This window comes from Rhododendron vialii, chromosome 11a (assembly GCF_030253575.1).
Source record: "Rhododendron vialii isolate Sample 1 chromosome 11a, ASM3025357v1".
Lineage (NCBI taxonomy): Eukaryota > Viridiplantae > Streptophyta > Magnoliopsida > Ericales > Ericaceae > Rhododendron > Rhododendron vialii.
The window spans coordinates 35186340-35213552 of record NC_080567.1 but is presented as its reverse complement, the minus strand read 5'-3'; the positions used below and the strand labels follow the sequence as shown (position 1 = coordinate 35213552).

Below are 27213 nucleotides of genomic sequence, written 5' to 3'. Positions count from 1 at the left end.
ACCGTCATTTTTTCCTTGGACGTACGGTTCATCTGTCTCGAAAATTCTATCTTATCCACTTTGTTTTGTTCTCCTCTTACAAATATTCTCTTCAAGAATTTCGACTGTTTTGCCATCCGTGTTTTTTCGTCTTTAGCGATTTTTTATCAAATATTTTTTCTTATTTTTAACTTTTTGAATGTAATATAGCATACCTCTGTTCAAAAAATAAAAGAGTTTGTTAAAATATTGAAAATAATGACTAATGACTAAAAAATTTGCAAACTTATAGAAATTTTTTTATCTCGAAACTGACAACCAATTAACCAAAGTGGATCGCATCTCATCTCTTATACAATTCCATACTCTGCGACATTCATACAATTAAAATCATGATTTGCTTAGCTAGATATTATGCAATTTGTAGAAGCGCCAAGACAGAAAAAAAAACAGGTTGTCTCAGTAGGTATCCTTTAAGTTCGGCTTCCCGATGGATTAAGACAAAAAAAAAAAAAAAAAAAAGGGAATCAATTGAGTAGTTAAGCTTATGTCACTTTCATGGTTGTCCCTTACTACTTGTGTTGAATTGTCTAAATCGCAAAACCATATTCTTTCCAACATATCTAAAACTGAGACATCCAATTAAACTACTAGGTCAGCTAGGCCTTATCCTCATTAAGTCAGATCATCAATTAGCAGCTTAAAGCATGTGTTTTGCCATGTTAACTCATGAGACCACATCATTAATTAATTGATTGATTAAAACAGCTGACCTTACACACCATGGATTGTAGACAGGTAAAAATGATGGCTACAAGACTTGGAAATACCATGGTGCACAATGGCAACATTAGGCTCAAATGTCTTCTACAACCCTCGAATTATTCAAATAAACTAGGATTTGTCTGGATTTTAGATTTACGTAGGAAAGTAGTACAAAGGATTTAAAGAAAAACGAAAGGAATGAACCCGTATAGGTATCTCATTTGAGATCGAGAAAGCCGTGAATGAGTTTTTCACGGCTCCGCACAATCTCTCAGCCATCCATTTCGACAGCCAATGGTTGAGATATGTTTTTTTATAACTATTACCGAGGTAATAATTTCTTTTCAATCCGGACTGTCCAAAACCTTTTTTAAGCGCGAGATGGAGCTAGCGCCGTAAATTTTATTTACGAAAAGCCCCGTTGCCAAGTTTTTCTCCCTCTCATTCAATTGGACTAGTAAATTGAGTAAAGAAATTGTCAAAAAAAAGATAGTCACGTACTTGGTGGGGGAAAATAAATGAATGTGTACAAAAACCAAATTCATTTGGAAAAATGCAAGTTGGCCAAGCAAAAGTTGATATTCTCTCTTTCCACAACCGACCAGACCACAACAAAACAGAAATTGCCAAATTGTCCAGATTTTTAACCGACAGTTAGGCACCCTCCCTACCTAGTGTCACAGCTAATTTGGTTCAAAGTTCAAACCTCATGAAAGGTCCACGAAACAGAAAATCAAATTTAGTAAGTGAAGGTGACGAAAGGAGGAGGAGGGGCGGGGGGAGGCGGCAGCCCCACCCCCCAAGAGAGCTACAATTTCATGATAAGAGCAAAACGGCGCCAGTGGTTTGCTTTCTCATAGGATTTTAAGCTCGAAATTTGTCAGGTGCGATCGACAATTTTGGATCAGCCCATAAGGTCTTACTTTAAATATTGGACCCGCACTGATGGACGGTGGAATTGGTTCCCTACAATTAGTCGATTGAGAGGTGCGTGTAAACTGGTCGGACACCAGATTTTAAAAAAAGAGAGGAGAATATCGAACAAAGAAGTATCATTATGTATTCATTTTGATAGCTAAGCCTTAGAGGTGTCAAACGGGTCTGACCGTGTACTTTATTGTGTGTCGTGCTGTGCCGTGTCATTTCTTAATCGTATTGTGCCGACCCGTTTACTTCATCGTGTCGTGCCGCGCTTTTTTAACCGTGTCATGCTCATGTCGGCACATCTCCTACCGAGTTTCGTGGGGAAAAATAAAACTCCAAAATGTGTAAAATTATTATCAACAAAAAAAGTGTAAAATGTTATGTTACAATATAAATAAGAAATTAATATTTTTTATATTAAAATTAGTATTTGGTGTGTCGTGCTTGTGCTGCTTAAGATTGTGTCATGCTGTGCCGTGTCCATGCCACATTTAAAGGTGTTGTGCCTGTACCGTGCCTGTCTAAAACCGCACTCGTGTCGTGCCTGTGCCACATTTAAACATACCAAGCCCGTCTAAAACTGTGTCCATGCCATGCCGAGCCACATTTCAACGTGTCGTGCCAACCCGACCTGTTTGACACCTCTAGCTAGCTTGTGTTTCCTCTTATTATTGTTTCCTTCCACTATTTAGACGTGTAAATAAAAAAAGATTTCATCAAATTTATTAGCGCGTTAAACTAAAAACAGTCTCTCGCCTCTAGTAAGTGGATCGAACGTGGGGACTAGGGGAAGGATGATGGAAACCAGCTGGATTTGTTGCCTCACGTTTTCGCGTCCTATAAAGTCAAAGTCTATGGGACCTATAAAGTTTGCTCGTGTAAGGCATTGTCACTACCACGAATTTCCGAGCATTAATCTCATCGTTCACTAGCAAGAGACAGATGAAAACCTAGATTGCCTCTATATGACTTGTCAACTTTATTTTTAAATAGGCCGAGTAAGGGTTAAACTCTCTAAGGTCTAAGCTTAACAGTCCACGCATGAATCTTGCTCACAATGCTACGTCAATAATAATTTGACACGAGATCAATTTGAGTTACTTTTTAAATGGAAACGTTTATAGATCGATTAAACGTTTTTTTTTTGTTTCTGATTACATGTTTTTTATGCAATTTTTTCAACCGTGTCGTATTTAAGCGTCAACGGTTTCTGAACAAGTCATTCTTTCAATCAACAAAGAAAATTTCATAAATCACACTGATCAAAACAAATACGAAAGGTGAATGCAAAATAGTAGTAGCTAGCCCGATTTTAGGCCTTTGAAGAACTCGCTTGAAAGCGGGCCACTTGTAACGTGCGCACACGGGTCTTCGAGGAGGACTTTCCGGTCAACCATCGTTTCCCATTTCTCCAGTCCACGAATAACGGCGGGTTGGTGACTGAACTTTTTGCCACTAGCTTTTACAAAAGCGAGAACGCTTTGCCGCTTTAAAGCTTTGAATCCTTGTGCGTGTGGGTTTCGCTGAAGCTTCTTACTCTCTTAAGTCTTGGTTTCGGTAAAAGCACGCATGGTCAAGGTTGGATTGCTGAGTTAAAACCCACATTTTAGGTTTTTTTTTTTTTTAATAATCGGATGTCCAGACGAGTTTACGTGCATTTCAACTAATCTTAGGAGACCATGAATCTCAGGCCTTGGTACTTGAAAAGAATTTATGGTAGCTGAAAAGTTTCGAACCTGAAACATTAGGAGAAAACAAACCCTTAAATCTCAAACTTTGATCATTAGACCAACGAGTTAAATACTCCAGTTGAATAAAGATTAGTAAACCAATAATTATGCTTGTTGTCGCGGAATCATTATGAGAACTTTGTACATATACAATCGTATCTAATCGAGAAATACGGTGTCAAACCACGAGAACAGAACGCACCAATGTTATAGCCAAATTTGCTACTCCACGGCAGACTCATCCATTATCATTAATTAATCTCGTTGATTACAAATTTGCACTTGCATCAATTAAATTAAAATGATCTACACGATAATTTAAATAATAATGGATTTACACAATCAAACTGAGACGCAAGTAGTATCTTGCTTTCTTTAAAGAGATTCAACAAAACTCCTCATATGGTTCGTCTCATCTAAGATACAACAGTTCAACTATTAGGCTCCGTTCTAGAACTGGAAATAAGTCCTTATTTTTTAAGAAGAGATAAATTTCAAACTAAAAAATAATGAGCTTATTAAAATCTAAAAATAAAATATGCAATATGGATTTTATTTGAAAAATTTCGATAAGATCTTTTATATAGTGCAAAAAAATCAAAAATTATTTTTTATTTATATTATTTTTAAGTTTGAAATTAAATATGAAATAAGTACTTATTTTTAAAGAACGTGTTTTGGAACCAGCCCCGAGTCATGTCGGCTCGAACTACGTAATCTCTGCACAAGTTAATTAGTTAGATTGCAAAGCTCCACCACATAAACGTCCTTACGAGTAATCTCTATAATTTAAACACTATAGAGACAAATATGAAGAAATAGAGGAAAGACTAGATCACATGCACAGCCTCGTGCATGGCTCAAAACAATGTTTCTGACTTCTCAAAAAAACTGCATGAGAGGATACATACAATAGATGAGGTCCAGAGAAAACATGCAACCAAAGTATAACTCCATTGCCGACAAGTCTAGGGATGTTGCTGTGGTTTCTTAAACTATTTTTAATTCAGTTAGAGCCAAGGTTAGCTCCTGGTCAACAGTGAAACTACAGAGCCATAAGCACGGTGGGGGGTGACACAGGACGTGCTCGGTTCTCGGCCAAGAATCGATCGAGGCCTTTGTCATGCTGGGCTCCTGGAACTCTTGCTAGAATTTTTGATGTTAGCAATTGTTCATAGGCTTTATTTCTTTCTTGTTTTGGTTTATATATATATATATATCATTTTTTTTTGCTGATTTCTCGCAATGACCCTTAAAATTACGTTCTGCACACATTGAACGGTTCGAATTTTTAAAATTTGATCGGAAAATGAAAGTCCCTCATTTTAACAAAATGAGGGATCCCTCACTTTAACAAAATGAGGGATCCCTCACTTGAAAATTCCTATATATATATATATATATATATATATAGTTAGCTTCTTATAAAGGCGCCCTTATTTTAGTTAAGTTGCGGACATCCCCTTTTCTCTTCTTTCCTGACTAAATTTCAATGATACGAGTCGCTCAATATGTTCCGAATGTGATTTTAAGGGTACCTGCGAGAAATTAACAAAAAAAACAAGACCGTGAAGGGCTTCATCCAAGCAGTATTTATTAAACCATTCGATAAAAAATAAATAAAAACTGCTTGGATGAAGTCCTTTCCGGTCTTCTTTTTTTTTTGGCTGATTTCCCGCTGGTACTTTTAAAATCACATTCTAAACACATCGAGCAACTCGGATCATCGCAAATTGGTCGGGAAAGGGGCGTCCTCACTTTAATACGATAAGGACGCCCTTATAAGAAGTTTTATGTGTACCACCACGGATCCAGTGAGGGATCCCTTACCAGTCTACCGTGCGGACCTCCCCTTTCCCAATCAAATTGCGACGATCCGAGCTGCTCAATGTATTTAGAACGTGATTTTAAGGGTACCCGAGAAAAATTAGCAAAAAGAATGATCGGGAAGGGCTTGATCCGAGCAGTTTTTTACTGAACGGTTCAATAAAAAACTGCTCGGATCAAGCCCTTTCCGATCATTTTTTTGCTGATTTCTCGCGGGTACCTTTAAAATCACGTTCTGATCACCTTGAGCGGCTCGGATCGTTCCAATTCGATTGGGAAATGGGAGTCTCGCACGGCAAGCCCGTGCGGGATCCCTCAAGGGAACCGGACTAGTTTTATGTGTGTGTATATATATATATATGTATGTATATGTTGGCCTACTGCTGTGCTTTTGATGCATATATAGATTTCCGAGGGATGTCCCTACTGATTTGTGCAGGCCTTTTCCTGCTTTGGTGGTGATATAAAATTTTACTTTAAAAAAAATTTTAACTCGTTTGCCGACATAACAGTTGAGCAATTATCAAGTATGATCGAGTATTGTATTTAGGCCTGTCAATAGACCGGATTCGAAAAATTCGATCCAAATCCAATAAAGTCGATCCGATAATTCGAATTCGGTAATCCAAATTCGGATCGGATCGGATTAAATCCATTATCAATCCGAATCCGAACTTTATTTTTTTTTAATTTTTTTTAAAAAACAGTAAATTTTTTATTTTGAAAAAAAAAATGTTTAAGAAGTTGTATTTTTATTTTTTATTATTTTGAAAAAAATATTTTTCTTTTGCTAAAATTTTTGAAGTAAAAAAAGTTTTTGGATCGGATCCGAATTACCACTATCGGATTTGAGTCTTATCAGATCCGAATCAGATCCGGCCCATTGACAGACCTAATTGTATCCAATCCGATCAATTAATCCCTATCAAGAAAAAAGGGAAAATGACGGCCCAGGACGTGTTTTGATAATTAATACCCGTCAAGGACATGCTGAGAACATTTGAGAACATTTGTTAATACTGAAAATGTCCTTGGAAGGTATTAATTATCAAACACGTCCTTGGCCGTCATTTTCCCAAGAAAAAAAGTCTATATATCTGTGCATGCATAACTTTAGAATTTCGTAACCCACTTCACTGTGGGCCTGTGGCAACTGCCAACATATCCCCTTAAATTCAACCACCAGATTCGTCTCCCAGTAATTGCTTTGCCCACGCATAGACATAGTCTTACCCATTTAATAATTTACCAAATGAATGAGTATATAGTAGTATTAAGGGTGAGTAAATTAATCACACTATGGTATAGTAAACCACAAATTGACATGGCTTGCAAATCTTCTTCGTATCAGAGTTTCTTAATTGATTTTGGCAGTTCCTTTTTCATGTCCATTCATATTCTGTTTCGATAAATTAGCGAAGGGGCCAACAAGGTGGAAACCGAGGGGGTACCGACGGGCATGCAGGGTCCATTCTAGGTCACGCACAAATGATTCGAGCCCTTCAATAAATTTTTTGAAATTCCAGTGGACCTGTGTGGAACCCGGAGTGGATCCCGCATGCCCGTTGGCACTCGATCGGTTTCCACCTTGTTAGTACCAATAGCAGGGTTCATTTTTCTTTTCCATGTCACCATAAAGATTCTTCAAATTAGTAAAATTCATTTTGGGAAAGGAACGGAACAGACCGAGTCTGAAGGCCCATACACCAATCCAAGAGCAGGCTGATACGATCCATAAACGACAAACACATAGAGGGCCCAGCCCACTTTCACCGGTCCAGTCACCGAGGCCGATCCAATGCCACCAGGCCCACCACCCACGCACTCACCCCTCTGGAATTATCGTTTCCTTTTGTACGCCGAAAGCGCACAATAGCGGCGAGCGCAATCCGGGAGCCCTACCCTACTACGCCAAACGCACCCGGGCCTCTTCTTCTTTATCGGCGGCGAGAGGAACTCTCGCGAACACGAAAACGGAGCGACGTTATCGGCCGACGCACCCACTCGCCTCAGAAACCAAAACCAAACCTAACTGCTCTTGATTCGATCTGCCACGCAGTAATTCTCTCTCTCTCTCTCTATACCAAAATTTCATATTCTGAACTTCTCCTTTCTCTCTCTTCCCAGTTGGTAATAGCATTAGAGAGATAGTAGTAAGAAAGGTAAGCCCTTGGATTGGTTTTGAAATTCTTTTTGAAATGTTTGTTCGTGTTTTTATTGTAATGCTTCATTTGGTTGCTAAGGAAAGTGGAAAATAAACAATTGGCTGCTCAGAATTTTAGGGCTACTTGTTTTGGGATTTGAATGGTGAAACAGTGTAATAGCGTGTCTCATTTTCTTTTTTTACTTTACTTGCTCGATTGGAGGGTGGATTAGTGGTTGAATGTTTTGGATTGAATGAATTGGTGTGATCTGATGATGCCAGCTGCTGCAAATAAACATATCTATCAGTAGGTTTGAAGCTTATAAAGCGAAAAATAAGCACATCTTTGGAAACCTGCATCAGCAGTTATTATATGCAGCCTTGTAGGTCAGTTTTCGATACTCTCAGCTGAAAAAGTGATCATTTCTTCACTTAGTGCAATATGGTCTCTTCGAACCGCTAACCCTTTTAGGCTAACAAACCCTTTTTGGTCAACAAACAGAAATATGCGAACTCCTCTTTCAGGTTGTGCGCACGGAAGTACATGTATTCCTACTAACTCTAGTGCCGAACCAAGAGGGAAAAGCACTAACCTATTTGAACAATTCGGAATATGATTTAATCATGAAACACACTTAAGTTAATCATGAAACACACTTAAGTTAATCATGAAACTGGTAGACTTTATCCCACATCACTCATCACCCAAGCTTGGTTAATAAATTCTAGAGGTTACTCCACCTATTGCCTATTGGTTTTGGGTGACTTAGATGAGCGATGTGAGATAAAGTCTAATAGAAACACACATAAGGGTATGGTAGCTTTTGGTTTGATGTTTAAAAGGAAGGAAATGATGTATGAGGATGCTTTGCTTGAAATGATAATAGTTTAATCTGAAGGCAAATGGAGTTTGATCAGTCAATGCGTTGCTAGGAGTCTAGGACTAATGGAGGGAGAAAAGATTTATTTTGGAACCCCGGTCAGAGTTTTAGGACCTCAAGTCCAGGGTTGGTATCAAAAGAGTGCTATAATGGGTGATAGATGTGCTAACACTGCATCCTATTAGAAAATGAGACAAGATCTGTGGACAGCTGACTCCTACAGCATATAGTCAGAATTGCATGTAGTTTCCAAATTTACACACAAATTGAGAAAGATAGGGAAGAAGAAAGTAAATTAAATTAGTTTTGTGTGAGCTTTAATGATCATCTAATCATGCTTTACTTAATCATAAACTTCATCAACAAGGCCACACTCTCCACTTTACATTGTCTGTGCAGGTCTATGGAGTGCACCACAACTGTTCAAACCTAGTCCTGTTCTGACGGAGTCTATTTCTTTGATTATGGGCAACTGTTAAAGAATATGAGTTTGGATTTGTTAACTATTTCGCATTTGATCTTAAACTCATTTTGGTCAAAGGATCTCTATTTGTCTTCCTTTTCTCGTACCTCTCCCCTAATCTAGTAATAAGGCCTCGGATTTCTGAATGACATAGGTCTGGTGATATTCGTCGCTGTTAGCTTTCTTCCTAAATGTCTGAGGACATCAATATGGATGCATCCTCAGCACAACCTATGGGTGAAGCTGGGGATATATCGCCGCCTAGACATAATACATCAATAACAGACCTTGAATTTGGTGTTAGAAGTTTGGCTAGTGAAGCAACATATGAGAAACCTGCGACCAGTGTTGAAAATGTGAGGAAGGGATCTAAAGAAGCCATGGCAGAAGGCATTGAACAACAGGTTCAAGAGGATTTTTCCAGAAATTCAAGCTTTGATCAACTGGGGCAACAACTGGAAGATACCACTGTAAATTCTTCTGAGCAGTTAGGGTTGCTTCCTAGAGGTACTGCCGGGAAAAATTTATCTGCTAATCATTCCTCTGAACTAAATCATGAACTAGTTCCAGAAAGTGTAACTAGTTATACATTGGCAGACAAACAGGAGGTTGCTATCAGCTACGTACAGAATGGACTGGTTTGTACTGGGACAGTAGAAATCAGCCATGTTGAACAATTCGGCCAACCATCTGAGGATGTAGCCAAAAATTCCAATTCGGAACAACTGAGACCACCACCAGAAGATGAGAGAGAGTCTAGTCTGGAGCTATCGAGGTTAGCACCTGAAGATGCAGCAGTGAATATTCGTCCTGGACAGTTGACACCATTACCATATAATGTGTCCAAGAATCGGGATCTTGATCAATTAGAATCACCACAAGATTATGAAGCTAATGAAGCTAGTACATCAGGAGGTGGGGGTAGAAGAACCTCTATAAGGTCAACAAAAGGAAAACACGCACTGAAATCTTCTGTAAGCAGTGCTAGAGTTTTGCGATCTAGGTCACAAGAGAAATCTAAAGCTCCTGAGCCAGTTAGTAATTTGCCAGAGCATAGTAATGGCACTATTGAAGAAACAGGAAGGAAGAAGAGGAAGAAGAAACGGGTAAAGGAAACTCCAGTTGATGAATTCTCTAGGATTAGAAAGCATCTGAGATATTTACTACATCGATGGACGTACGAACAAAACTTAATAGATGCGTATTCTGGTGAAGGGTGGAAAGGGCAGAGGTTTGTCATCTATAGCTAATTTTCCCCTATAAATATTGTGGCATATTCCCCTAATGGCAGTGTGGTGGTCGTTTTAGACTTGAGTTCCTTTGTAATTGTTGTTACTGAATATTTTGGTCATTATGCAGCCTGGAAAAAATAAAGCCAGAGAAGGAACTTCAACGTGCCAAATTGGAAATTTTCCGCTGCAAATTGAAGATAAGAGATCTATTTCAACGTCTTGATTTGTCAATTTCCAAAGGAAGGTTTCCGGCATCGTTGTTTGATTCTGAAGGACAGATTGACAGTGAGGATGTAGGGAATGCCTTATAGGACAAGCCATTTCTTCTTTCATATGGCACTCTTTGTTCTACTTACATATTTCTGTTCTGGTAGTATATGTTAGTGCTTCACATAGCAAATACCCATAACTTTATCTTCCCGTGGCAGATATTCTGTGCAAAATGTGAGTCTACAGAATTGCCAGCTGATAACGACATCATACTATGTGACGGTGCTTGTGAACGTGGTTTCCACCAGTTGTGTCTTGAACCACCATTATTAAAGGATGACAGTATGTCCAAACCAACTCCTAATAGTAGCAGTCAACTTGCATTCTTGTTTTTTTGGAGTTTGTTGTTTCCTGTTCTTGTTTTACCTTAATCATTTTCTTTTCACTTTCAGTTCCTCCTGATGATGAGGGCTGGCTTTGCCCTGGATGTGATTGTAAGGTTGACTGCATTGAATTGCTTAATGATTCTCAAGGAACTAATCTTTCTATTCTGGACACATGGGAGGTCAATTAATAACTCCAGACTTTACGATTGGATGGATGACTAATTAGCCATTATGTGTTTTTAATTGCGCTTTTTTGCCACATGCAGAAGGTATTCCCTGAGGCGGCAGCAGCAGCAGCAGCTGGAAATAACCTAGATGATAATTTGGGACTTCCATCAGATGATTCTGAGGATAATGAGTATGACCCTGATGGTTCAGAGGTCGATGAGAAAGGAGAAGAATCTAGTTCTGACGAATCCGATTTCTATACTGCTTCTGAAGATAATGGAACTTCGCCCAAGAGCAAGCAGAACTTGGAGCTACCTTCTGATGATTCAGAGGATGATGAATATGATCCTGATGCTCCAGATCTCGATGACCAGGTTAAGCAGGAAAGTTCAAGTTCTGATTTTACTTCCGACTCTGATGATTTTGGTGTTGTGTTCGATAACACCAAATCCTGCAGAGGCTCCAACGGAGAAGGACCTAAAGTTGGTCAAGGGAAAAAACCATCTATAAATGATGAGTTGTCATCTCTGTTAGAGTCAGATCCTGGCCATGGAGAAACTGCACCTGTAGCTGGAAGGAGACATGTAGAAAGGTTGGACTACAAAAAGCTGTATGATGTGAGTTTCCTTTCATAACGCGAATCTCATGATATGAAATGCTCTCTTGGCATATTTATCTGCTGAATTTTGATTTGATGCAATTTGGGAGTCTGGCATAGCAAGTCAATTAAGTTTTCCTCTCTCCTAATATATCCTTTAACAGGGATCATATATACCGATCTCATTTTATATACAAACTGTTAACATTCATTCCCCCCAACGTATTTTTAGTTGGTAACTCTTGCCAGTCCCCGGATGTAAATGTTTATAACTCCATCTTTCCTGGTTTTACTAGACATCCATCTTAGCATCCTCCTTTGAGGCTCTCAGCCTACAGTCATGTTATGAATATGTTTTTCAATTGTTGTCCAACATGTTGTCCCTCAAAACAATGTTGACCTAGTATTTGTTCTATTGATTTTATTTGTTGAAATGTGGACTTGAGCCAACTAGTATGAAAATACGGGTCACATCGATTTCATCTTCTACATCCTTGTCAATACAACTATACATAACGAAATTGTTCATTCTTTTGTCTCCTAGCAAGGGTATGATAAATTTACGGAATTGGTTGGTGTTCAGGTGTTTGGTTTTGTTGGCCTAGCTGTCATTAGCATGTTGGAAAACTGGTCAATGTGTTGAATGTTTGAGACTTTCTTTCTTTTAAGTTGCTTCTGATACGTGGTAATGTGCTCCACCTTATCAATGGTAATATTTTATTGCAAAAGCTGTGCTAATTTACTTTTAATACGTGTGGATGTTTAGGATGGCAGTGTCTATTACATGTATTATGCAACTTTTCGTGGTCCTTTAGGCAGAAATATATTGTTAGTCAATGTAGTATGCTACTTTTCGTGGTCCCTTAGGCATTTTTTTTTTTATCGTCAAGCAATTGGCTTCATGCATTTTATCCCTCAGTTGTCTTTCTTTGTGCAATGGCATTGGACTCCACTGCCGAAGATAATTTGACATTACTCGTTTAAATAGGCATCTGTTTTGGTTTCTGCCTAGTTTCATTGTGGGAGGCATTTCTCTATGGACATGCCATCATAGGGTTACTTCAGAAGTGGGCAGTTCACCCACTCTTCCTGTTCCCCTTTGTACTCGTCCTCATACAGTTCGCATCTAGTCTCTATTTTGCTAGTTTTCCTCTCATAGCTCATGTTTCTGCTTATCGCTGTTTCCAATGCCTTCATCTTAAAAGGATACATATGGAAATGTTTCCTCTGATTCAAGTGATGAAAATTGGGTTGATGATGCTGATGCACCCAAAAAGAGGAGGCGCAATATGGAGAAAGGTGCTTCTGTATCACCTGGCGGAAGGACCCCGAGTACACAGGGGCTAAATGCTAATGATGCGAAGCACAACCAAGAAGTGAGTGGACATGCTCCCAAGAGAAGAGCCCGTGAGAAGATAGATGTTGAAGGTACAAATAATTCACCAGCTAAACGTGGTTCTACTACTAGTAGTTCTGAAAGGTCAGCTTATAGAAGACTTGGGGAAGTTGTAACTCAGGTATGACATGCTGACTCAATAAGTTTTGATTTCTGAATCCAGATGGTGATCTATCATTATATCACATTCCGTCAACTAAACTAGTTTTGCAAATACGTTTGATGAGCCAACTAATACTTATAACAAGCCATAGAAGTTTGGTACAATGCAGCCGTGGGCATCCAACTATACAAACCGGATAACCTTTTGCCCAAAACTGCAGCTTTGATCTAGTGTAATAAACACACTATATTTTATGCTTCTTATATCCTTGTGGCATCCTTATCTTTAAATCTTTTTGCAACATTTAATCAACAACTGTCATCGTGGTCATTTTACAGGGGCTTCTAAAATCCTTCAAGGAAAATCAGTTTCCAGAACGAGCTACAAGAGATAATTTAGCGAAAGAATTAGGAATCACGCAGCATCAGGTTCGCAAATGGTTTGAAAATGCTCGTTGGAGCTTTCGCCATACATCACGCATGGAATCAAAACTAGCCGAAAGTGTCCCCAGCTATAGCACTCCACCTAAAAAGAATCAGTCAGAGTCTGGAGTGGGCAAAGTGAATGCTGGGGTAACCATTGGCAATTCATCGACTGAAGAAAGTAACAGGCTGAGATCTACAACCTCAAGAGGCCGCAAGAGACGGATTCAGTTAGAAACGCAAGAATCAGATCATGTTTTGGGGATTGAGGAGATCCGAAAGGAGAGTGCATCAGTTGATTTACCTAAAGCTGAAGATTTGCGGGAAAAGGGAAGATCACCGAAATCTCAGGAAGTGCGGAAAAGGGGGAGACCTAAGAAAAGGTAAGAAATCTGCTGCTTGACTCTTCAAATTCTGTGCGCTTGGACATTACTTTCCGCATGTTACTACTTGAAAGAGAGGAGAGGGTTCTCCTTATGATGCTGAAGTGCATCCATTTACTGTTCCGGGATCAAGAGAAGTATTCCTCTCTAGGTTTAGTGATTGCTTTGAACTTCTACTCATATGAGTGTTCGACTAATCTGCTTATACAGGCAGCCCTCATATACTGAGAGCAGTTTTTCCTCGCTGATTATGGCATGTTTGGTTCTGCTGTCAAAGGGTACATTGTATTGTTGTATGACTTGGTAGGGCAATTACAGGTTACATTAGTGAAGATTTTTTTGTACCTTGTGATTCTGTGACCTGAAGTTGTGTAACACTAAGACCTTGTTCAAAATCAAATTGGATGGGGAAAACTTCCTTGTGGCTTCTGACTTTTGATGGGTTGTTTTAAGGTTCCTAATTTCGTCCGACACAATGGCCATGGTGCAGGTTTAACTAAAGAGGGTAGTACAGGAAAAAGATTGCAGGGATCTTTGTTTGATTAGTTCTGAAGCCCTGTAATCTCTATTTTCAATAAGTTATAAAGCCATGTAATCTCGCTGAGTGGTTAATGAAAATCAGTTTCAACTAAGCTTAGTTTCTTGTTAGTTAACACGGGGCGATTGATATTGGTTTTCTTGTTAGTTACTGAAGCTTCTTGCTGCTAGTTATCGCTCGTTACTTTATCTTTTTTTTTCAGGCTGGTTAATTAACCTTAGTTTCTGATAGGTAGGGTCCTTGGGTGATTTTCATGGTTGCTTAGAACATTTTGGTTTTGTTGAGGGTACGAGATTCCTGGACCTCAAAATTTTGGTCTTTTGGAATGAAGACTGTAATGCCAGCTGTTGAACAATGCACACGGCCGGTTCTGGAAAATCTAGGGATCCATGCACTAAAATGGCACTAATATCTTGAATCCATGCAGTTGAGTAACATGGCCCAAAATTTAAAGCTCCCTGCAAAACTGTGTTGTGCATTTATTGATGTGTCAGGGTACCGCACGAGGACCAGGGGCACCAGCTGTGCCCGTCGGACATCTTCCCAAGTGCAAAAATATGATCTGAACCGTTTACTTAGATCTTGATTTGATGAGTAAGCCGATGTTGCTTGATCGACTTGATTTTTAATCATGGTGGTTATTTGCATCTATCCATTTTCGGGACGATGTCTGAACGCTGGCACAATTTAGTGCCCCTGGTCCTTCCACCATCTGAGGTAAGATTTTTGTCTGTTTGAAACCAGTTAGTACTGCTACTTCATGTTAAAACGGCTCTAGTGTCTGAAACAAGCCATGGTTATGGTGTAAGACGTACAATTAAGACCTCTCATTCTGCTAAGGTTCTTATTTTTTAAGTACTTATTTTTTCGTTTTGCGAAACACCACCTTTAAATAAGTACTACTTTTATTGTTAGTCGAACACATCCTAATAAGAGGATAATTTACTTGGGCAGCTAAGCCAGATGCATTATAAAGCTGGTGTGCGAGCTTCAAATTGTTTTAGGTGGATGTGCAGTAAGGTATCTATTTCGCATCTGCTGCATGAATTATCGAGAGTATTTTGTAATGCCTGAATCCTATATTTTGCCAATAAAACACCATCCCATAGGGAAGGTAAGAGCATGTTCAATACTGGAATGAACTTCTACAGTTTGAAAATTGGAATGAAGAATTTTTCAATTTTTTATAACCGGATGTCCGAACTAGCTTGCGTGTAATTCATGGGTCCTAAGGTTTGAAATGTTTGGTTTCCGTGGAGTTTGAAGATGCGACCTTATGAAAGATAAGCACTCATTAACTTTCTCGTGCTCACTTGGCCAAATCTATTGGGGTTGAAATGGGAACGAAGAATTGCCCATAGAATATGGCACATCCAAAAAAATCTTCACTAACCAAATTCACTTTTATGGGTCGTTTTCTTGACATCAATTGACCGTGAAATTTCTATTAATTAACATGGGAATTTTTAGATGCAAACCATGGGTCATTGTAACAATCCTAAAAGAGGATTACACATGAACACAACATCATTATCGACACAACTAAACCACAAAGAACAGAGAACGCACATCCCTGGATCACTTTATTAATTCTCTCTCTCTCTCTCTCTCTCTCACACACACACACACAACATAAATGAAAGCGGACCACTTCGGAGTGCAGTTAAGGGCACTTGGGCTTGCCCTTGGAGCTGACCTTGTCCCTGTAGCAAGGGCACTCATGTTTGTTCCCGTAAGTACCAGAAGGCACACACTTGCACTCAGCACAGCATATCCCGCAATACTTCATGCACCTATCCTTCACTCCTGCCCTTGCACACCTTCCCTCGCACTTCTTTGCACAATACACTGCCAAACCAAAACACAATTTCCCATTAATCTCCTAACTTAACTGTTCTGAGTATCGTAAAATAGTGGTGCATTCCCTATTTATCCTTCCAAAAAAGAATGTAGAATCCTTTAAAGAATGTACAATTGTTCCAAGTATTTTAACAGGGTATGGATCCTCTCATGTGACGCCAAATGAGATCTATCACAGTCTTGCTTGATGATCCGAGTTGTTCATTTTGTATGTCTGTCCTTTAAAAGAAAATAGGTGGATCCGACGTTAATATATCCACCTGTACAAAGCATAATTCTGGCAAAAGAAATGGGTGGTGAGTCATTGACTACCCTTTTTTTCTTATGACCAACATATTCTGATCAAGCCCTTACCGATGTTCAATCAACCTAATTTGCATTGATACTACGCAAGGCTTACAAAATACTACTACTTGGATTGTCAAGTGAAGTTGTGGTGTGGCCCACTGCGTCACAAGAGAGTCGCATGAGAGGATCTTAATTCATGTTAACAAAGATGTTGGTTAAAAAAAATCTACTCCACTATAGATAATCATATGCATGTATACTAAAGATAAAAACATATGCATGTATAGAGAGAACTCGAAATCAAGCTCATACATGATTGGGCCATGATGGGTTCAAATAAAGAGGAGCTGAGAAGCAGAGCAAAGACCAGTAGAGTGGCAAAAAAGAGCTTCTTCATGTCTTCTATTTCTCTACTACCCCGATGGCAAATGCCGAAACCTATTCCTACCGAGGAAGATGAGGTGAGTGAGATGCTAAAGCAAGTGGTGCATTTTATTTATAGCAGGTGGCTTGGGGGGGATGGGGAGACATGAATGTGGCAATTAAATTGCACAAAAACTTGGTTTGGTTTTACTTGGGGGGCAGTGACAGCCAAGTAAATAGAGGGGGGGGGGGGGGGGGGGTGGGGGGGTGTCGTGTCCACATGGTTTCTGAATGCGAGAAGGGCAATGTCAGGTTCCATCCAACAATGGGTCTATGATCTTTCATTGGAATTGCTTTAATTTGCTTTGGCTTTTTGTGGCAGAGGGGGAAATATGGAAGTTTTAATGCTGCTGTAACTTCTTCATGTGTGAGAGGGGATTCTGCTATACATACATGTGTAAAACATAGACAGTAACACACACATGTACGCCCAAGTATCGGACACGGTGGAAGAGGTACAGGACTATTTTTTCCGTCCGGACGGTGGTTAAGTCTATCCAGATAGCGGAATTCGTTTTGGACTTCCACAAGATCTGTTTTGGAGTTGCTTTAGGACTTGAGGTGCAAGGTATTCAATTTGGATAAGAATTACTGCAAGTATCTTTTAGAATAACTCTTTGGTTATATACTATTAAATATATATAGCTTTGACTCTCTCAATTAGAATTGGACTGATTAGTTCCTATGGAGAATTGTTCTCTTCACATTAGTGAAATCGTCTCTTATCTGATTACTCATAGAGAAGGTTTACACAAACTCTAAGCCGAAGCGCGTATATCTTGGTCTCTATTATGTGTATTGCTTTGTGATTTGATTTCTCCACAGTATTTTGCATTTGTTTGATTTGATTCTTCTCCTCCACTATCATGACATCAACGATCCTTCGATTGCGGTTAGATTTTTTGGGAGGCCACCACAGAATAATATCTAAATATTTATAATAGCCAACTCTTATAGTAAATTTCACAATTATACCTAGAGATTTATAGGTTTTTTATGGGTCAAATCGTAAAAAGTTATGGGTGAAAATAAAGACCGGTAAAATAAACCGCAAACCAAAATCGAACCAATCCAGTGATTTGGTTTGGTTTCTAGAGGTAAATGGTTTGGTCCAATTTGAGTTTTTGCTAAATCAAAAAAATCGGTTCAGTCCGATTTCTCACTCTCCAAACTAGAAGAAACTAGGTTATATATATAATACATATATACATGCAAATTGATAGGATTCATTTGGGCCCACAATTGGTTAAGGCGCCCATCTCAAATGTCTCTTATTAGAGACTTAGAGAGCAACTCGATGAAGTGGAAAACCTTGAAGAAGGTAATAAATTTTCGTTTTGTACTTGATTGTAAAAAACTTCGTCGTTTAATTTAGTTTTTACTTAATTTTGTGATTCTCCGTCGTTTAATTTAGTTTTTTACTTGATTTTATACTATTTGAATAGTTTCATATGGAAATTAAAATGGTGGAAGTCTATGGTGGCTCTTTTTCTTTGCTATACAATAAACCACGACCAAGAAACCCAAAAATCGGAATAAATAGGTCAAATCGGACGAAGCTGAACCATTAATATTTGGTTTGATTTGGTTTGTAAAATATCCAAACCGAAATACTATCCAGTTTAGTTTGAAAAAATGCCTAAACAAGACCAAACCGAATTGTTTATACCCTTGTAATTAGGGCTACATAAAAAATATGGTAAATCGTGAAAGCGGACAGGACCGAACCAATCCGTACCTTTTGGATTTTGTCTGTAAATTAATAGTCCAGACACAGATTCAAAAATTAAAAAACCGTGAGATGAGGATTAGAATTGGATTTTCATTTGAAAACTGTGCCAGACCGTGAGATATTTAAAAAAATAAAAAATATATATGTAACATATAGTAAATAATAATAATTTTATCATTGTTTATCTTCCTTACCACTGTTCTTTTAAGTACTTTGGTGTGTGCTTTTATTCAAGTACTTTGTTGGAACTGTTTTTTTTTTTTGAAGTACCGTAATGTGTAATGTGTTTACTTTTTTTATTATTATAATGTGTAATGTGTTTACTTTTTTATTGAAGTACTGTAATGTGTAATGTGTTTACTTTGCTGGGAAATATTGAATTATTGAGCTACTGTAATGTGTAATGTGTTTACTTTTATTGAAGTACCTTTTTTTTTCTTTGTTTTTTTTTTTTTTTACTTTGTTGGGAACTATTGAATTACACAGAAGAAATTGAAAATCCAGGTTTCTTGATTGTTGGTTGATACAATCCGTGAACAAAATCAGGACCGAACCGTAGTTTGGATTGGAACTAAACCGTGAGATTTTTGGTCCAGACACAAATTTCATTTTCAAAAAACTGTGACTCACGGATTAGAATTGGATTTATAGAAATCCGATCCAAACCGTGCGCAGCCCTACTAATAGCTGTGTAGAATCAATGTTAGTTTTGGGTGCGTAATAACCATGTTAGAATCACTCGGGGCCAGCATTGTTGTCCACGTATTGCAATTTGGGTGAGATGCTAAATTATAGCTTTAAGCCCATATGGCCCACTTTCATTTTAAACGGGCTGGGCTGGGCTGTGCTAAGATTAATTTTTTTTCCGGTCAAACGGAAATTCTGTGCTAAGATTAATTGATTCCAAGGCTACAAGTATTTTTTTTTTTTTTTGTTCTCTTAATCTCTCTTTCGTTGCACTTCCTCCAGCAAAATCAATACTGTTGTATCAATTCGAACTCAAGACTTCACTCTCAAAATCTGGTGGAAACCGTGGAATCAATTATCAACATCGGCTAAAAGAAGCCTAAAAGCCCAGGGCCGAAGGATACGAGGCTGAATCTTAGTACGTAAAAATAACCTTCAAGTTTAAGACTAAACCCCAGTACCGAAACTACGCATGCATGCGCAAAGTAGAAAGTGATGGGTGGTCCATACAAGAAAGTACAGGACTTCCTGGTCCTAGAATTTTCTGCTCCAACAAAACCTCCTCAGGCATGGGAAAAGTAAAACATTAATGGCTGGAGGACTCTGCATGGGCCTTGCCGAAGATGTGGTTGGTCTAATAAGGCCCAGTAGGCAAGATGATAGTACTGGACAATAACATCATGTGGGAGAGAAAAGACACTAGCTTATAGTAGTAGTTGATAAACGAATCATGTTACTCGAGCTCGAACTTGTTACAGTAATATTTTGCTAAAGATTTGACTCGTAGGAGGAAAAATTGAAGCTGGAACACATTCCCGGATGTGATTAAGTTATTAAGCCAATTTGAATGGGAGTAATAACATACTTTGCTCTATAAACGATGAAAAAATCAAGTCAGACAATGTTTCCGAATCTCTGATTAGCTCGATTAAAGTTTATCTTAAAGACTCATTCTGATCTAATAAACTAGGATTTAAAGCTTAAGCAGAGCTTTCAAAACTCGTTAAAAATGGAGAAAATGACATCTGGAAATTCCCTAAAATGAGATGTGAAACAGTAATTCAAGTTTTTTTTTTTTTTTTTATCGGCAGTACTTCAAGATTTCCACAGCTCCACTGTTGGATCTTGCAATCCAGGAAGAGTTCCCCCCAAACTTTACAAGTCCTTCAAAAGAAAAAGTATAGACAAGACATCATCACTAAAGACTAACAACTCTCTCTCTCTCTCTCTCTCTCTCTTCGTTTGACAATCAGGATTGTTCGGGCCATCTTACACGCAACTCAACGAATCCTCTCCCCAGTCAAGTCAAAGCCGGAGGTATCCACACCGGGACTATGGAAATTCACGAAAAATTATTTTCTTGAGATCTGACCCCATTTTGAATCGAACCATGGTAAATTGCGTGAAAGTAAACCTATCGACCAACCGAATTAACGCGCGCTCCCTGTCTCCTCAGTTGAGTATGTGGTGCACGTGGTATGCCGCGTAAACTAGAAGGTGGTTGCCGATGGGTCAATAAGGGCATCATGGTTGGGGGCCCATAGAACCCCATACTTTATACTCCTATGGCATCTGATTTATTACATTATTCTGTTAGCCTACAAAAGAACATGCAAAATCATGGAGGCAGTTCTCCCTTTCAAAAGTCCAAAAAACCAAAAAAAAAAAAAAAAAAAAGTGACTCATAATTGAACCAACCCTGAAAAGCATTTGTTTAATCTTGCGATTTGAAAACGAAGGTGGCGACAAATCAAATCGTATCCGTTAAATGGATGGATCATAAAAAGTTTTTTTGGACTTCAGGGGAACAAAATCCCAGTGTTCATTCAACACTGGGATTTAGCGAGTGTGGAGCAGCTATGCCTACTTTCATAGATTTACCTTTATTAAGATTTCAAAATGTTGATTTAGTTCTACTATAACATCCAAGATGTCTGTCCGACCGCAATGTTCGTTTTACTGTTTTTATTTTCACGGATGCAATTTTCGATTTCCTGTACTGGTAAATACTGACCCAACGAACTATGTGAAAAGATCGCGATAGACACATTAAGAGTAAAAGTAGGACCCATATCCCTACCTGAGCATAAAGACTCCAAACCACCTCATTACTTCCTATTCTTCTATATGGCATAATGAAGAGGAACATCATACCCCCTAAGAAGTTATGGGGTTGGCAAGTTTTCTACGAGAGAACACATTTGAAGTAGGTTTTAACTTTAACCGGGATCAAATGGGGTCATTAAGAATTCACATGGACGGCTCGAATAAGTATCGATGGATTTGAGCAAGCGCCTTAACTGTATATACTATCTAGAGATTATCCTAATATCACAACAAGATCTCATTTGTTATGTCTGTCAAAAAAAAAAAAAGGTTTTACTTTATAGCATAGGTTAAAATTCAGCCGATTATTCTACTTGGTGTCCCGATTCCAGTTGATTAGTGACATTACGCAATTTAAAGATTTATTCGATCAAGATTTTTCCGTGTGAAAAAAGTAAAAAAAGTGACGGAGATCACGCCGTCCAAAAAATAGGATGGAGATCAGATCATTGGTTCTTAAGCAACACCAGGTCTCTCTCTACCTTGACTATCTTTTTTTGTCTTATCCATGATCAAAACATTGACCTATTTTTCAAAAAATCAAGAAATGTGAGGCCTCCTATCCTAATTATTGCGCCGCTTGCTGAGTTATGCAATCACTATGGCCCAGCACATACTACATAGATGGATTGATTGTAATAATGAACATTAAAAAGTGAGGCTGATTGAGTGGATGGATGTAAACAATTTGAATAAGATATACACAACTATTTTTGTTTTCAATGATTGAACTTACCAACAAAAAAATAAATAAATAAAGTGCAACATTCCAATATCTGAACAAAAATTCTAGACCAAAAAATCCAATATTTATGAGCATACACCTGGAAATGGTATTTTGAATTTTGTATGCCTCTCTATAATTGCAGGACAACACTAGGAAAACATCATCATGACTGACAAATGCGTCTAGTTGGTAAGGCAACATGCATGCATCAATGTGAAGTTTGAAAACAAATTAGCACAGAGATTTGAAAGAAGTTTTTAGTGGAGAGAGATAGAGAAAATGTATTAAAAATCGTGCGCAGGGATTTTAAAACCCCGAAATAAACAAGCCCAAAACCATGTTCGGGTGCTTCCACACAAAACTATCGGTAACATATGTAAGGTCAAGTCTACTCTTTAGATAGCTCAAAGAGAGAAACTTATTCACAACGGAACCGCAAACAAGTTATTCACGGCTCCGCACAATCACAGCCGTCTGTTTCGGTAATTAATGGTCTGGATTATTAAAAAACTATTTGCAAGAACATTTAAACTTTTTTAAAAATCTGGATCGTCCAAAACACATTTGGATGTACACGGTTGAGCCCTGTAAACTATGTTTACAGACTGCTCCGTAAAGAAGTTTTTCTCTAGCTCAAATGTCCTTACCAATCTACACGCACCGCAACTAATTTTAATAGACCAATCTTACTGTCTAGTAGCAAGGGCCCCGATTAAAGCCAAAATAAAAGCTCTATATGAACTAACTCCAAAAAAGATGATAGACCTCTCGTGAGAGCGAATCCCACAATCTCTGGTCTTGACCACCCAAGTCAATCCCTTGTTATCCCTAAGATCAAGTTTGATTACACAAAAGATACCAAAAATGTAATACCCAGGATTTCGGAGAAATGAGTACTTAGTTCCATATTGGTTAAAAGCTCATATTGGTTGAAAGCTACGGCCTCACTTGTTATGTTTAACACTCACCTAGGACTATATGTCACTTTTTTAGGTATATCTTTTAAGAGATCCACTGTTTGAGCCGAAAAGGGATTAGCGGTCAGTCGGGTCCAATCGTTACAAATATTATTAAAGCCCCACCCTAGTATAAGTGGTGGGTGATGCGCTCAGCCACCACTGAGACCAAGGGAAATTGTTGGGACTATGCAAACCATCCTTAAGGGGAGAACATGTGAGCAACTAGTTTTGGGAGCTGGAGCCTCACTTGGTATATTTACACCTAGGACTATAAGTTGACTCCGAACTGTATTGTAATGCCCCAAGCAGATCCTTGGCCCAGTATCTTAATTTTTATCCACAAGTCACACCATATAACCCAAAATACTTAAGCCCAATATACTGGTAATATTCCACATGATTTGTTATATCAAAAGTGCTACACACACAACGGTTGTGTAAAACACAATACATAATCAATCTTTAGCCGTTCATTGCTGTAATAAATGGTCAGGATTCGTTCAAACTCTTCAACGGAATCTTACACGTATTTTGAGTAAAGTCTTTTGAACTCACTTTAGTACTCGATTCAAACTTATACCAAATTCAGTTTTGCTCCAAATTGTAACAGAATAAGGGGGACTCAAATTTTCTAATGGCTTGTTTTGCTTTCCATAATTTAGAAATATGTCACTAATAAAACTTTTGCTTAAATTTGTGCTTTGATTTAATTTTATCTGTCTAAGTAACTCCTATCAAAGAAAGCTTTACTCAAAATTTGTAAGGGCTGCTCTTAGGTTCATGTCCAACAAAAGGTTCGGCTGCTCTTAGGTTCATGTCCAAGTTAAAGTGTCCAACAAAAGGTTCTCTGCATTTACAGTCGAGAGGGAATGCATGGAAGGTCAAGTTGTGTCATGGTGTTCAAATCAAGGCCCGAATGGTACGATCCCTCGGTCACCCCAAAATGATAGGGTGATCTCGTAGTTCTTGATATGTGAAGATACGTTGACAAATGCTCCATTTCACCGTGATTATTCATAGTAGTAGTTTATTTCATAAGACAATATGATAGAATTATTTAAACAAAATAAATTACATCAACTGGGTATCCGTAGGCCGCGGTGGAGGCTGACTACTGATTCAATTCAATTTTCCTCTACCCAAAATAGGAATTACAATTCTAATCATAGAAACCATCCCTCCCTCAGTTAAATGTTTTCCATGTCTCTACATTTAAAGCTAATGATTTTGCTACTCTCCTATTTGTTAATGTCACTTTCCTTTTTTATTTTTATTAGGGTGAATTTACTAAAACACCATTGCACTTTATGATACAAGCTTTTTCTCACTTTCCAAAAGCAAGGGTGTTTTAGTAAATTCACCTTAATAAAAAAACAAAAAGGGGAGTGACATTAACAAATTGGAGAGTGGCAAAATCAATTGCCACATTTAATTATCATCATCAAGCAATGAAAAAAATCAAGTTAAACAAAAAAATATAGTAGAAGATTCCGAATTAATCTATTTAGTAATATTTCCCGTAACGACTTCAAACCAATTATAAATCTTTATTTTTACCTAGCTGCTATGATATTCACGTGTTTGCACGTTCTTTAGGCCGCATAAGCATACTTCTTAATCTTAACTAACGTTTAATTAGTTGATTATCCAGTACGGCGGCTACTTATACTTGTTTAATTAGCTGTACCCCTATTGTTTAATCCCCCACAAGAGATTCACTTAATATTTGATTGATGGGAAGATAAAATAAAATTCAAAGATCTAACACTGTAATACACGAGCATTCCGTTGGCACCGAATCTTAGTTATTTGTAGTGTTCTATATATATATATTCGCTTGGAGCGTTGACAATGACGTAATCCCAATCAAGAGGTTAAAAATCTGTAGTGCGTGCACGATCTGAGTCGTCGTTCATCTCGATAATTAAGCAATGGTTTGGAGGCGGCTGCAGGGCGGGTTTTCCCCGGGTCTCGGAGGCGGCTACAGGGCGGTCTGCTTTGGGGAGGAGTCTTTGCCATTTCGGGACAGCAATACGGGCTGATTTCCCGGGTTCCGGTGGTGGTTTGGGTGTGTCTCCCGTTGCGGTGATGGGTGCAAATTTTCTGATTTGGGCATTTAGGCCTTTTTTTATGTGTTGATTTTGTATTGATCTGAGTTTTTAGACTCTCATAGGGTGTTTAGGCTTCAACCTTTTCAGGTGGGCTTCGTCTCTATTGGGTGTTCTCGATTGGTTTCTTGTCAATCGTAGGTTTGGGTCTCGGATTGGACAGAAGATTGTTCTTCGAATATGATGTTGTTTCTTTGCTTCTATTAGTCTTCTAACAATTTTAAGATTAATGAAATTTTTTTGTTGTTCAAACAAAAAACAATGGTTCGGATTTCATCTCAACAATGAGAACCGAGGTTAAAATGGGACCATTAATAACCCAGATGGACGGCTCAGACAAGTATCGATGAATTTGAGCAAGCGCCTTAATTGTTTGGGAAAATGACGGCCAAGAACATGTTTTGATTATTAATACCCGCCAAGGATATTTCTAGTATTAACAAATTTTCTTAACTTGTCATTGGCGGATATTAATTATCAAAACACGTCATGGGCCGTCATTTTCGCTAATTGTTCTTACTCACCCAGAGATTATCCCAATATCATCCAAAATCCCATTTGTTATGTACTAACTCTTCACCTGCTTTTTCTGTGGGGTCAATATTTCGTACGTAGTAATTGTTAAGGTTAGCTTTTATGGGACTTTTTTGCTATGTCTTATATTTATGTGGAAAATTAGAAAACGGTCTTGCTATTGTCAGCCCACTGGGCTGACGATAAACACACTAAAAAACAAGAAAAACAAGCATTTCTATGCACTTTTTACATCTTTTAATACACATTCACACACCTCCTATCGTCAGCCCATCGGGCTGATTTTAGAATTTTCCATTAGAAAAACCAATTAAGCTAGCCTAGTTGGTCGCACCCTCTTTAAGGAGAAGTAAAGAGTTCAAATTTATCATTAGACATTTGTTAATTGATCGCAAATTGTCATAATCTCTTAATTTATGTCTTTTCCGTATGAGACTATTTCTTGAGTTTGTGGCGTATTAAAAGTGATTTAGTTCTTCAAACCTCACATCATCGATGCGGGATGTTACTATTATAAATTTTTGAATATAATTCTCCCCGCGCTCAACGTTAAGAAGCATTAAAAAATTCTCCTACGAAATATAGTTATTTCTAAACAAGACCCCAGATAGAGGAGTAGTATAATATTGCTACAACTTTCTCTTGACCCACCAAACAAGGAATAAGGACAACCAGTTGTGTGACTTCCTAAATTTCTATGAACATTAATTCGTTTCTAATTCCTATGATTAGATTAGAGTGGGTGTAGGTTTTCAAAGTTTGACATTTTGCAACATGGAAGTAGTGGCAAAATCAAAATTGTCAAAAGTTGTCACAACTTGTCAAATAGCTAAGCCCCCTTAATTTTGAGATATTGAAAAAGATATTTATTCATAATTCTTTGTTTTATTTATTTCTTATCTAGTTGAATATCTTTGGATTTGGTATAAGTAATTTGTTGGGCAATTTTTCTGATGCAGGGGAGCGTATGATGCGAACAAGAACAAACACACATTCAAACCCAACCCCGTTGCCCTAAGGTTTACCGTGCAAGAAAATAATAACCAAAAGGCAATATTTGTCAATCAAAAAATATATATAATTACCACAAATAAAAATATGACTAATAACTAATAATGATTCCTAGAGAATTCTAGAAACATGCCAAAATAAACGACATTGCAAAAGAAATTTCCTATTAAAAAGATTCTTTCTAACCGAGAAAATATCAAAAGGAAACTAAATAAATTGGTTTTGGAAACTAAATATACTATTGCTTGTGCTTAAAGAACATTTTTTCCAAACCTCCATCTCCATCCGCATTTTTTTTCCTTGTTGCTCGAGGCTTTCTTAATGTTTTTCTTTTCTTATTGTACTAATTTCATTTTCTTATATTTTTGGTAAATGAATTTTTTTTTTTGCCTATGAAAAATACGACCACTGAAATCTTACTGTACTGAACCATTTTTTGAAAAATAAGAGAGGTAAATTTCGGAGACTTCAGTGACGCAATAATTATCACGCTCCATACGTGCGCGTGGTGTATCACTTCGTCGCTCACTCCCTCCCCCACTTCCCCACTACTACTGTAGCGCGCGCATTCTCTGCCTCTCCGGCGATTTTTCAGTGCCGTCCGGGTATATTCTTCGTGGATTCCGTTCG

At 38.1% G+C, this 27213-nt stretch overlaps 1 protein-coding gene across 4 annotated transcripts; it reads left to right on the top strand.

The window, feature by feature from the left end:
- Positions 1-7079: 7079 nt before the first annotated feature.
- On the top strand, positions 7080-14044 carry LOC131306453 (pathogenesis-related homeodomain protein). Of its 4 annotated transcripts, none has more exons than XM_058332698.1 (9): positions 7080-7283; positions 7353-7387; positions 8867-9943; positions 10072-10237; positions 10373-10496; positions 10607-10719; positions 10807-11325; positions 12512-12823; positions 13144-14044. In XM_058332698.1, exons 3-9 carry the CDS (start codon positions 8904-8906, stop codon positions 13612-13614), a joined length of 2745 nt encoding a protein of 914 aa, XP_058188681.1. In that variant the 5' UTR covers positions 7080-7283; positions 7353-7387; positions 8867-8903; the 3' UTR covers positions 13615-14044. The 4 variants fall into 4 exon arrangements, with proteins under 4 accessions (XP_058188681.1, XP_058188682.1, XP_058188680.1 ...); XM_058332699.1 differs by having other exon boundaries at positions 8649-9943; XM_058332697.1 differs by lacking the exon at positions 7353-7387.
- The last annotated feature ends 13169 nt before the right edge of the window (positions 14045-27213 follow it).

Excerpts from the sequence above, each read along its gene's own strand:
- LOC131306453 (XM_058332697.1), top strand. The coding sequence starts at position 8,904 with ATGTCTGAGGACATCAATATGGATGCATCCTCAGCACAACCTATGGGT. Across the intron at positions 9,944-10,071 it reads GAAGGGTGGAAAGGGCAGAG|CCTGGAAAAAATAAAGCCAG; the intron begins GTTTGTCATCTA and ends GTCATTATGCAG. Across the intron at positions 10,720-10,806 it reads CTATTCTGGACACATGGGAG|AAGGTATTCCCTGAGGCGGC; the intron begins GTCAATTAATAA and ends TGCCACATGCAG.